This window comes from Psittacula echo, assembly GCF_963264785.1.
Source record: "Psittacula echo genome assembly, chromosome: 1".
NCBI classification, from domain to species: domain Eukaryota; kingdom Metazoa; phylum Chordata; class Aves; order Psittaciformes; family Psittacidae; genus Psittacula; species Psittacula echo.
In genome coordinates, this window is record NC_137735.1 from 14641719 (window position 1) to 14654963 (window position 13245).

The 13245-nt window shown below is 39.2% G+C and overlaps 1 protein-coding gene across 1 annotated transcript; it reads right to left on the reverse strand.

The window, feature by feature from the left end:
• Nucleotides 1-7338: 7338 nt before the first annotated feature.
• Nucleotides 7339-8364, reverse strand: HS3ST1 (heparan sulfate-glucosamine 3-sulfotransferase 1; the record flags this gene model as incomplete). Its single annotated transcript, XM_080623532.1, has 1 exon — nucleotides 7339-8364. Exon 1 carries the CDS (start codon nucleotides 8299-8301, stop codon nucleotides 7339-7341), a length of 963 nt encoding a protein of 320 aa, XP_080479658.1. The 5' UTR covers nucleotides 8302-8364.
• Between the last annotated feature and the right edge of the window lie 4881 nt (nucleotides 8365-13245).

Below are 13245 nucleotides of genomic sequence, written 5' to 3' on the forward strand. Positions count from 1 at the left end.
GAAGCCCACACAAGAATAAGGAAGCTGCCAAAAGCAATATCATATCCAGTTGGCTTAGTCAGCAAGAAACCAACTGGTCCACAGATGCTCTTTTTTTTTCTATGAGAAAATATCCTCTTTTGCAAGTTTCCTGTTTGCAAAATGTTTAATATGAACTCTTCTCCTCCTGCAGGCTGTAAATCATTTATTCATCAAACCCTTTTATTTGTAGCAGATGGAAAACTTAGTACAAATTTAAAAACAAAAAAGGGGAAGATTAGACACTTAGGTGAATAGTAAGTCTAATTGCATTATACTGCGCTGGCTTTTAAAAAGGGCCTTAAGGCATGGGAATCAGCTGATACTCAGATAGATTTGGATACTCAGATCCCTTTTCTCTGTTTGGGTAGCATAGACAAGAACAGGCAAGAAGCTGTTTTTCCTAAGAGTACTTGTTCATCATAGGTAAGGATGTGAACAGAGGGTATGAAGCCATCATAAAATGTTCCCCTGTATCCAGTGTTCCTTTACTTTGCCAGTGCCCTTGTCTATTCATGTGGCTGTCTAGTGGTGGTCCTAGCCAGTGCCACAGGTGCTCTGTTTCTGTGCATTTTGTCTTCTTTTTCTCTCTATTATTCCCCATGCACAGGAACACACATATTCAGGCAAGAAAATGGTAAGACACTAAAATAAACAAGACATGGTATAGTTCCAATTCCTTTTCTTCCAGCACGTGCAAACTTATGCTACCTATGGTTTAGCTACATTTCAGTAAACTTTTGTTAACTAACTGTATAACATAACTTGCATTCCTGCTCTTTGTACTTTACATAAAGCGACAAGGGGAAGAAAGACCGTGGATCAAGAGAATGGTTCTCAGACTGTTTCCATTACTTCAAAAGAAATACTGCTACCATTCATAGAATGAGTAATAGTCTCATAATATTGCCAGTAACATAACTGCTATTCTAGCAAAGAAAAAACCCCATTCTTTCAATTATATATTTCTATTTACCAAATGCATTAGATAATTACTCACGTGATGGTGTGACAATAGCTTCTTCTGTAACGCAGTGACACAAGGCAAATACACTGAATTTTATTCAATTAGGGTTTAAAATATATCACAGCAAACACACAAAGTATGCTTTGGACCCCATAATACTGAGATTTGCCATTCATTACAACAGTATTCTATAAAGATATAATCAGATCATGGGTCTGTTTTTTTATAGAGTGATAATATAATAGCTAATTATAGGACAGATATGACACAGCAGTTTACTGGAATGGAAAAAGGAATTTCACAAATTTCAGCAATAGGAGATACCCCAAGAAGTTTGGTCTTTGAATTTTTTGTTACCTTCACTGAACTGTACTTAGTCCTGGAAGCTGGACCAATCATCATTGTTGAAATACTGCTTAATGAATTGAAAATCAAGGAAGAGAGGGCATGTTACTTGTACTGTGAATGCACACATGTTCCTGTTTCTATCTGGACTTGTGCAAAGTGTTCGACACTGTCCCACACGACATCCTTGTCTCTAAATTGAAAAGACATCGATTTGGTAGATGGACCACTTGGTGGATAAAGAACTGGCCGGATGGCTGCACGCAAAGAGTTATGGTCAATGGCTCAGTGTCCAGCTGGAGAACAGTAATGAGTGGTGTCCCTCAGGGATCGGTGTTGGGACCGGTCTTGTTCAACATCTTTGTCGGTGACATGGACAGTGGGATTGAGTGCGCCCTCAGCAAGTTTGCCGATGACACCAAGCTGTATGTGGTTCGGTTGATACGCCGGAGGGAAGGAATGCCATCCAAAGGGACCTTGACACGCTTGTGAGGTGGGCTGATGCCAACCTTATGAAGTTTAACCATGCCAAGTGCAAGGTCCTACACCTGGGTCGGAGCAACCCCAGGCACAGCTACAGGTTGGGCAGAGAAGAGATTCAGAGCAGCCCTGCAGAGAAGGACTTGGGGGTGTTGGTCAATGAGAAAATGAACATGAGCCGGCTTCAGTGTGTGCTCACAGCCCAGAAAGCCACCCGTATCCTGGGCTGCATCAAGAGGAGCGTGACCAGCAGGTCGAAGGAGGTGATCCTGCCCCTCTACTCTGCTCTCGTGAGACCTCACTTGGAGTATTGTGTACAGTTTTGGTGCCCTCAACATAAAAAGGACATGGAACTGCTGGAACAATCCAGAGGAGGGCCACGAGGATGATCAGGGGACTGGAGCACCTCCCGTATGAGGAGAGGCTGAGAAAGTTGGGGCTGTTCAGCCTGGAGAAGAGAAGGCTGCGTGGAGACCTCATAGCAGCCTTCCAGTATCTGAAGGGGGCCTATAAGGATGCTGAAGAGGGACTCTTCACTAGAGACTGTAGTGACAGGACAAGGGGTAATGGGTTCAAACTTAAGCAGGGGAAGTTTAGATTGGATATAAGGAAGAAATTCTTTACTGTGAGGGTGGTGAGGCACTGGAATGGGTTGCCCAGGGAGGTTGTGAGTGCTCCATCCTTGGCGGTGTTCAAGGCCAGGTTGGATGAGGCCTTGGGTGGCATGGTTTAGTGTGAGGTGTCCCGGCCCACGGCAGGGGGTTTGGAACTAGATGATCTTAAGGTCCTTTCCAGCCCTAACTGTTCTCTGATTCTATGATTCTGTTTCTGTAATCCTCATCCAAATTAAGTAAAGAAGAATTTCACTATTCGCTTCAGAACAGTCCTTTGTTCAAGCCAATGTTACTTCATAATTGAAGCTACATGTCTGAGTTGTATTACAATCTATTTTTTTATACTAAGGGATCACTCATGCATCTGCTGTTTGGGGTTTGGCTCTTCAGCTGTGTTTTGGCAGAGCATAATGGCAATAGCAAGTAAAAAGATGATGTCATTACGCTAGGATTATCGACTTGGAAGTTAATTGAAGACATTTCTTTCATACAAAACACAAAGTGATAATCCAAGCCAAAAATTTCATGTCCCTTATCATTAAAACAAAAAAGTGTTCTCAGACCAATGAGACCAGCTGTTCCTATGCATCCAGCTGCTCCCCACCCTGACTTGCATATTTTATATATCCCAGAAGGCATTTAAAAACTGCAGCATCACTGTAGAGTTTATTGCACTATTAACTTAAAAACTGCATCAACTCTTGTGTAGTAGTTATGCGAAAATTTACTCTGGATGGGTTATTGTTGCAGGAAAAGAGAGTACTGCTGTCCTTTGCTAATAGTCTAGGAGTGATAAATGCAATTTCATTTATTTTTGGTAAGCAAAATATTAATAAAAGTTGTTGGGGTTTTTTTTCACTCATAAAATACTTGCACGGCTTCCATCTGTAACCAGCCTTCCCAATGCAACTGCAAAATGACAGAATTAACACTGAACATAGAATCTTTCCAGCATAACTGGGCACTTAGGCAGAGTCATATAAATAAAACCCTTTCTTAAATGTCTGGTCAGCCATGCTAGATAAAGCAGAAGAAAGATACATGAAAACATGTCTTATCCCCTCTTATTTCTCTTTAGATATTTGAAATCTGTGTGGATGACAACAGAGAATTAGAATCCTGGTTTTCTGCAGACACTGGGTCTGAAAATGCTTGTAGACAAGTAAACAGGAAATGACCAACGTTAAGCCAAAAAAAATGAAGTTTGCATCTAAAATATTCTGTGGTGGTAAGTAAGTCTCACACCCTCATCAATGAGTGTGACACTACCATATTCCCGTTGCAAACAGGCTCAAGCAAGTTTAAAAAAAGGATGATTTTTTTTTCTGAGATGTTTTAAACCAATATTGATTTATTTAAGCACAGTAGATGTTATTTTACCTACAACATCAGGGAAAAGGTACAAGGAACAGCAAAGCACACGTGAAAGGATCATATATCACCAACTGTAGATGTAGCAATATTCTTGATAATAATAACTTTTGTGTGTTTTTTTTCCTAAGATATTTCTTTCCCTTTCCATACTTTTTGGGCAGCATTCATGGTATAATCATTATAGTTTAAACTTTGTCCTTTGCAGGTACAATATCTGGCTTTTGAAGAAAGACGCACACTAATCTGTGTTGCGAAGCAAAGGGCAGGACTTAGTCCTGCAGTGCCACCCTGATTAATGACTTGATTGGCATTTCTTTTTGCACTCAGTGGGAGTGGTAGACTTTGAATTGGACATTGGATTCCCATAAAGTGTTGTATTTATTTTATATTTGCAAGAGTGATCACAGACCTGGCTAGCGGCCCTGAGAGAACAGGGCTCTGCAACAACACCTAAGTGGTTGCACTTTAAACTGGAGAGGGTAGAGTTTTACAGAAATAAATACCTTCATTGCATAACTCTGGAAAGGTGTTTTCAGGGATTTTTTCCTTTCTTTTATGAATAGATATGGCATGAATTCAAAGCTCACTATTAATGTTTCTATAGGCCCAACTGGCATGTGCTTCAGCTTCTTTCACTCTTTCTTTCTTTTGTTGGCTTTTGCTGTTGTGTTGCACTTCTTTAGAAACTAGCAAACCTTTAGCACTTCTTTAGTCTAGCAAATATATTAAAACATAGTAATGCATATGTGGAAAGTAAATGTTTCTCTTATTAAACTCAAAAATTCACAACCACAATCCTAAGTTTTAAATAGTGTAACTTTTGAACTTAGAGCATCTATGGCAGGTAAATATTACCATTATTATTAGTGTGGATGTGATTTATTGTTCATCACCAGCATAGCTACTACACAAATACCTGTGCAACCTCCAGCATAAGGCATTGTACGATCATGCTATCCCTGTATGAAGCATACACATTTTGTATGACATGTTGTCTGTGGGCTCCTTTGAACTTAGGGTCTAGAGCATGAGTCATGTGAGCTTCTGCTCGAGGCTGTCTCCATGAACTGGTTACTTCACATCCTGATACTATAGAGAACATGCTATCAGGTCCTAGCAGTAACATGGTAAGAGTGACCCAGTGGTTCATGCTCTACTTCTCTTTCTACAGAGACAAACCAAATTGGGTAGGAGGCAAATATTCATGTGTGACAGGCAAGATACTGGTATCAAGTAGCACTATACATCTAATAAGTATTCTCAGTACCAACATCAGGTGTCAATGTTGTCCTGGCATTCACAATTCAGCACTTATGCCCTATATGACCTGCTGCAGGTGACCTTGATGCAACCCTTCCTTCCTTTATTCCTCTGGCTCCTGGTCAAGTAAGCTGGTAGCATTTTTCCTTTCCTAGCAAAAAACTGGTGAATGTGGCAAGCTTAGTCTGGGGCTGTAAGGAGGCACTAGTGAAGGCAGGTCTATACTAAGGTGAGAAGCCTTTCATCTAGCCCAGAATCAATTAGGTCCAGATGGCTCCGTCAGATCACATTAGCAAGGAAATGGGATAATAGCCAGTGTAGAAAAAAATACTGCCTCACCTTACACAAACATCCTCTGATTTTCTGTTTTCTAAAGTGTCAAAAGCAGTGTGATGGTACTATAATCCTGATGATTTTGGCATCTGCCTCATGTAAGATTTGACATTATTGCCATCAGAAACTTTCCCTCTTTGTTGTATATTCTGGGTCAGCAATGAACCATGCAGGCACAATCCCGTAGCAAACCTCTGCTTTCTAATCAATCCACAAGGCTACAGCTAAATTTTTAAGGAACATTTAATGGGAATCTAAACTGGAGCTGAATTCTTAACTCTGGTCTTCCAGAAACTGATGAATAAAAGAGAAAGGAGAGATGCAATTCAGAAAATATTTTATTGAGTACAATACCATTTAATTGTAGACTTTCGTCAAAGGTCTACTTTATAAAACACAACCAACCTCTCTGAGGTTGAATACAGCTTGGGCAGGTGCACAAGGAGTGGGAGAGAGAGGGGCAGCATCTGCAAATTTTCATGCAAGCAGCATAATATGGGATATTTGCATCCAGATGGTACCTTGTCATTGTGCCCAAGTTTGCACCATCTCCCCAGGAAAAAAATTAATGAATCTACATTTTCATTTTATAAAGGACTGTAACAATCAGTTACAAGTTCAAATTTACAGGGTGCTGCCACTGCACATTCAACAGCTAAACTCAAGGTCATAAAATGAGAATTGGGTGCTCAGAACGAAAGTACCATATAATACCTTGTGTGGAAACAGGATTAACTCTAAACTCCAGAAACTGATGGCTAACAAGACATCATAACTACTGTAGACAAGAAGAACTGTAACTTTCACCAATGTACTAACATCTACTTTCCATTTTTAGCAGAGGGAAGATGATAAAAGCTCCTGGAGTTGGGGTTAATCCCAGACCACGTAAGTCCAATCAAGACTTGGCATCATGGTTCTTGGAAGGAGATTAAATGAAGAGTAAACCATGGGCAATTTTCAGTTGCATGAAGCCCCTGCTCAACTCATAGAAAACAGCCTTAAATGGGGTAAAGTGTGGTAATATTTGAATGAATGAAGTTGCTGCTTATTAGAATGTAGACCAACTGATTTTTATGCGTAAGTGTTCATTTTCAGTGATGGCAAAGCATAAATGTGCTATAAAATGAGGGAACAGTCATAAGCAACCTTGAAAATGTCCCTATATTGCTTAAATTCTTCTCTCAACCCTCCTTCTTCATGAAGTGCATATAAATTCAGAGACTGTAGAAAGTATTCAGGTTGATCATATTTCTGCAGGTAACTCTGGATTTTATGAGCTGGTCCCCACCAGAATTTTTAAAAATCTGCCATAAAACCTGCACCGCACTGCTGAAGAATTTGAGAAGCACTTGTTATAACAGTAAATACAAAGGTAAGTACAGCAGTTAATATGTCATATTAAACAGAGACTTCCATTGTCCTTCGGGTGTGCACGTCCCAACATGTGTAAGTACCACCAATTTATCAGGAAAAAATTTTGTAAAGCAGAATGGAACAATTTGCTAACGACAACAATATTTTCGAATGAAAAAGACATTATTAAACCAAATTTTAAAGCAAGAGAAATGGAAATGTAAAGTTTAGCATATTCATTAGCAATTAGAGGAAAAATCCAGAACAGTCCAGAAAGGCCAACGTATTCAAATAATTATGAAGGGCTCTGTTGAAATGAATTTCTTATGTATGCATTTTCAAGAAAGCATCTTCTGCAGTGAAATAATTTAGTTTCTTTATATAGACACATCATACACAATGTTAACAACCATGAAAAACAATACAAAATGCTTTCAAATTTAACAAGTAGAAAAATATAACTAGTATATATGGCAATTGTGAATCTAATACTGTACACAAGTATTTATGGATTTTACAAATAAATTATAGCTTAAATGCCCTTTTTAGAATTTCTAACTGTACACTGGAACATAGGTTCTGAAGCTACCACTAACTTGCCACAAATGAGTGCCAGTCAAATGTTCTGCCCACGAGCTCAAAAAATTTCTTGTTGGGTTCATGGAAATATTCATGCAGTTTCTCAAGTAACCAGGTATCTACTTGTGGGTGTGCTCGTCCTTTTGACTCGTGCAAACAACGCTCTCTACCACTGTCCCTTAGGCAATAGAAACCCTTAGTTTTATTGAAATAAAAGTTTGAAGCATTTATCTGTGGTGATAACTTCAAAAATCTCTCTACTTTCTCTATTTCTGGGAAGGGATCTTTGATTAGTTTATCCCCATCGACAATGTGGATATGATCAAGGGGAAAATACTTCAGCCAGTTTTGCATGTGAATGTAGTATAAGCTTCTGTTTATTGCCTTGTAGCCCACATTGAGTTCACCATCTTTAATCAGGAATTGTTCAATGGATGGATACGGCTTGTGCTTCTGCATGTGGTTATAGAACACTTGGGTGTAATCTGATAGTACTCTCTCACTTGGGTCTCTCAAAATAAGAAGTAGTCTTATTGATTGGTTCATGTTATAAACTCTTTCAGGCACTTTAGGTGATGTAAAATATGCTGGAGTTTTTTCCACTGTGATCTGATGGGGATAAGAGAATGGCATCTGATTAATATACCACTGCAATCCATTCCTGTAATGATCTTCCCAGTCAAAGAAGTGAACTTCACTCTCTGCTGCTGCAATATCTGGATGGAGACTTAACATCTCTAACAAAGCTCTTGTTCCACCTTTTCTCACTCCAATAATGACAGTATGTGGCAGCTGCCGGCACGATCCATTGGAATGAATGTTTTCCTTGAAGTCATTTTTTTGAGATGTTTTCTTTAAAAGCTCTCTCTGAACAGACTGAGAAGAAGTCTCTGCCTTCGAATTTATAGCCGGTCTGGAAGGCACTACCTGAGGTTGAACAATAAGCAACACAGCTCCCAGCAGAAAAGCTGCCATGACAGTTCTTAGTCTGGTTTCACTCAAGTAGATAATGGGGCATAGAGCGATTTCCACCGAGAACAACCTTTAAAAGTTGTTTTTGTTTTGCTGAGTGAACGCGTATTTCTCAAACAGAAACTCTGCTGAAAGAGGAAGAAAAGAAGCACATTATTTTATACTCAGATGTATCTCTACTAAAGCCACACTGCAAGTTATCTTTTGCTTTCCACAACTGTACAAACTTGTTTAGCTTTCCCAAATCTAGGCTCATAGATCTTTCAGTATAATGAAATTCTTTAAAAGACAGGCACATTCAGTAACACCATCAGAAAATGATTTTCAGACATCAGGAGATGTGAAGATTCCGAATCCTTCTCTTGCCCCCAAGATTCATACAGAGTATTATTATTTTTTTTTTTAATCTCATTTCATCTGAGTTGAAGCACAATCACAAGAGAATTAAGTGGGTTTTTTTTTTATCTGCAAGAATAGGTTTACCTTAGGGGGAAAAAAAGGAAAAGATATGGACTCAACCAAAATGGCATTCCTAAAAGCTGAGGGTCTTGTAGGAAGTCTGGTAATCATTCCCTCCTAAAAGACTATGTGACAGCAACCTTAGAAGTAAAGCCTCCTGGAAGAAAGGCTCAAGCAATACAGAGCTGCCCAACCATAGGAAGGCAATATTCTTCTAGGAAGAAGTTAGGAAGAGGTTTAGGTAAGAGACCAAGGAAAAGCTGAATTTTTGTGTAATTTTTTAAGTGAAGTTAACATTTGATTTGTGTTTAGGGTTTCCAAGGACAGAATCAGGTGGTATGCACTCTGGCCCTGCAAAAAGGTAAGCTCATGAAACCACAGACTATAGAATGACTGCATCAACAAAATGCTAAAAAAGCTGTGGTCCAGTCATGATATTCAGGAAAGAAAATACACAATGGATACTTCTGAAGGTCATTTCAAGTTAGCCGGAAAGCTGCTGTGATGTAAACAGCTAACTTCACACTTTATCCAAAGACTACTAAATACCACCAATGAATTCCATTAAAGGTCAGGGCTTTTTTAATGCAGTGTTTGAGGTGAAATTTTAATGGCCTCACACATAGCATAGGTGTAAGATTGAGCAGGCAGTGCATACATCCCCCTAAATTAAGATGCCTTCTAAAGACTTTATAACCTCAGTGGAGGGCTGATGTAAGTGTGATTTTGGTATTGTCCAACTCCATTTAGAAGGGGAAGCCACGATGGCAGAGCACCTGGACTGCTTTGCCTTAGTAGTACTTATGGAGTACTGTAATTATAAATTTAAGCTTGGAACAGCATGTACTATACCAGCTAACAAGGGCTGAAATATGAAATTACACATGAACAACCTGAGGAAATGCAAGGGCTAGGTTTGGAAATTCTCCAGAGAATCTGAAAAGAAACTAATGACTTTTCCACAATAAGCTAAGTCCCAGTATGACAAGGACTAATGGTGTGTTTCTAAGTGATCTAGAAAGTTCTGTTTGATAGCTTTGTATTCACAGAGGTCATGCCTTCATCCTGAATGGGGCAGGTCTGCTTCCTGATGTTTATTACAGATTATTACTTTTATGCTTTCCTTTTTTTCTAATCACTTTTGAAGGGCTACAAGGCAGTGATACTATTAGGAAGCAGAAACCAAACCTGGGAGAAAGAAGCAAAGTGTCACTACACATGTGAAGTCAAGAGAGTGTGTGCTTGCCTATATGCCTCCAGGCTTTGAACTCATGGGCATGCCCTGTCTTGGGAAGAAGGTCATTCCCTGGGCTGTTCTGTAACATCTGATGTGAGGCAACTTTGCAGAAGAATTTGTTGTTCTTCCATTTTCAGTCACTGTTAAGTTTTATCTGGCTAAAAGAGCTCCATTTTGGCTGCCGCCATTAATCTGCTCTCTCCCTGTCCTCATCATTCCTGTTAATCTTAGCTTAATCTACTTCAGTTTTAACAAGAAATAATCTTAATTGTTAGCCCCACACTGGGGATGTTGGTGGAGGGGAACACTGGGTGATATGATTCAACTGAAGTAAATGCATGGTGGATGTCCCCACTGATGTATGTTGCCACCATGTTCAGCAGAAATGTGAGCAAATGGCATGGCACCAGCCAGATGGGATCAGGGACTTATGGGCAGTTTAGTACGTAACAGGAACAAATCATTAACACATGCTGAATTTTAAGGTCACAGATTAAAGGAATAGCCACTTACTTCAGAGTATATTTTAAGAGTCACTATCTCCATAAATAGTAAGCCTGAGTTGTTGTCTTAACACCTTACTCGAGAAGCATAATAGGATTCCACTGAGGAACAGGTTGTACTGTTGTTGAAATGAGTTAAAGCCTAATGGCAGGAACCCTTATTTCTTAGTAGTCAGATTGAAATATGCTATGCTAATAGCCAAGTTCTGCAAGGGGCTGTCTCTGGAAAAATTAAATTTTAGATGCTGGTCTTCAATAGTAGTGGCAACACCTTGCTGGGATTATTCTTTTTTAATAAATTATATATATCAATTTATTGGGACTGTTCATTTTTAATTCACAGTTTGCATACTACTCAGTTGCCAACTTTTTTTATTCAAGCCTTCCTATGGCTGAGTATAGCATGGGATTGTTTGGGGGGAAACAGAAGACACAGCAAGGCGCCTCTTAACTGTAGCTCTACTCTTGTTTTGGCTGGCATTACTCTTTGAAATCAGACTTGTGGGATATTACAGGCATGCTGCCTAGGGCCTCACCTCAGATAGCTTTTTGAGCCTCAGTGGAGATCTGCCTCAATGTCTTCCCATTCTTAAAGAATTCTGGGGAGATAGCTTTTTCTAAATAAACAAAAGCAACTGTTTTCTGGTGCAGCATGAGACCTCAGAATAATACGGGAGTATCTTCTGCTTCAGACATACTGAATTTCATTGTTCCTCCCTGACTATTTGTTCAGGTGTACATCTGGTGTTCTTATAGTGCAGAACACTGCCACAGTATATGCAGCATTTACTGCCTTTATCTATACTCAGTGAACCATATCAGTAATGATGCCATTTAAAGTACCTATGTTATTGCTGGTTTGCTTATGAGCAGTAAAGCTTTGTCTGTCTTTTCTTTCTATTCTCTTTTGTTTCTCTTAGACTGCATAAGTTTGATATCTGTATCAATTATTTTTTGTGTGTTAGACTAATGCAACACAATGGACATGAGTGTGCCTCTAAATTCAGCACAAAGCATATGTTGAGTGGGCAAAGTGATGTCCAGGAATAAAACAGCACATAAATTGGTTGTCATTCAGCTTTCTTCTCTTATGTCCTCTTTAATGCTTTAGGCAGATCTGCAGTTTGATGGCTAGAATTACAGCAGTTTATACAAAATGATGCAAACATGTTTCATAACTTCATAATTTGTGGGTCTGAAAAACTGTTTCAACAATAAGCTTGCACTGAAGAGTTTTAGCAGCCCCTCTGCCAAATTACTTTCCTGCTTTCAGAATGCGCTTTACTGCCTTCACAAGTCATGCAGAGCATACATGACTTCAGTCAATGACTTTGTATTCCAGATTAGTACAAAAATTTAACTGACAGTCATTACTATTGTATTTGCTACAAGTAAACGAGCAAGTTGATAAAAGAAATGCAGTTTATGTTAAACCCTGCTTCGAAGATTATAGCAAGACTTTTCAAAAAGCCTGATTGCTTTTGCTTAATCTTTTCGTCAGTTTTCTCCAATTAATTAGCAAACTGTGCCATACTGTTTATTCAACAAGATTCAATGTGGAAATTGCCAATCAAATCAGCTTTCGTACCCTTTCAGAAGTAATAGTAACTTGGAAATAAATGGAAGCTTTCCTTAGTAAATGGAGTATGAGAGCCAAAGCTGCCATATTTCACTGACTTTTAAGCATATTACAGTGCTCTTTGAAAGATGTATTTTATTATTTCTGACTCTTTCTTACCACATTACCAAGGTACGCCTTGGTATGTCTATCCTCACTCAATGGCATGGCCTAAATTACCTAGATTATTACTATTAATAAAAGGTAGTTTTTGCCCAGACCTCATTTTTTGCTGGGGGTGGAATGGGTCTGGATTTAGCTCTGAACTTTCCTAAGAACCTTCAAGTTAGCTGCCAAATCAGTTAGGAGGGAATGCAAGGACTGCTGTAGTAAGTGTCAGATAGGGTCGGCTAGCAAATCTGACTGGTGGATAGTTCACAAATAAAGGCCACCAAGAGGTTCAGCAGAGCTAATGGGACACAGTCACCACCAGGACAGCGACTAGGAGAGGGAAGACTACATCCTTTCCATGAAACATGCAGGTGATTCCACCTTCATTAAAGAGTTGTGGTTTTATGGTTCTCTAGGGACCAAGGATGAACAGGTTAAGTTTCAGATGTCCTCACTTCGTCTCCTTGCAGAACAGAAGCCCTTCACTGGTGAGATCTTTGCCCAGGTTTCTAAAAAATCATAGTCTGGCCTGAACGAGAACCATAGATCAATTGCTAAAGTCAGTCTCTAGAGGGAGATTAGAGCTGAAAATCTTGAGGGAAACATTCTGTTCTTACAAAGTATATTTAGTTTTGCAGTTGTGATAGAATCGCAGGACAGTTTGTGGACTCATTTCCTTTTTGCATATTTGGGTGTACAATACTGCAAAATATAAGACTTAATACTGCTGTGCAGTACAACCCCCACATCTGCTATGCTGGCTTCTTATACTGGATAACTAAATAAAATCCATAGCTGAGCTAACTGTTGTCTATGAACAACTTCCTAAACTGATGGAAAGTCAGCAATTTGAACATTTGTATTCAGTAATGTGTTTTAAGAAACTGAACTAGATCAACTGTACTGTGCTTGAAATTCTTCAGGCAGTCATTGATATGAACAGTATATATTCCTATCCTCTAAGAATAGATGGTGTCTGCCATAGCATATATTCCTTAGGCTTTTATATGAGCTTTTTT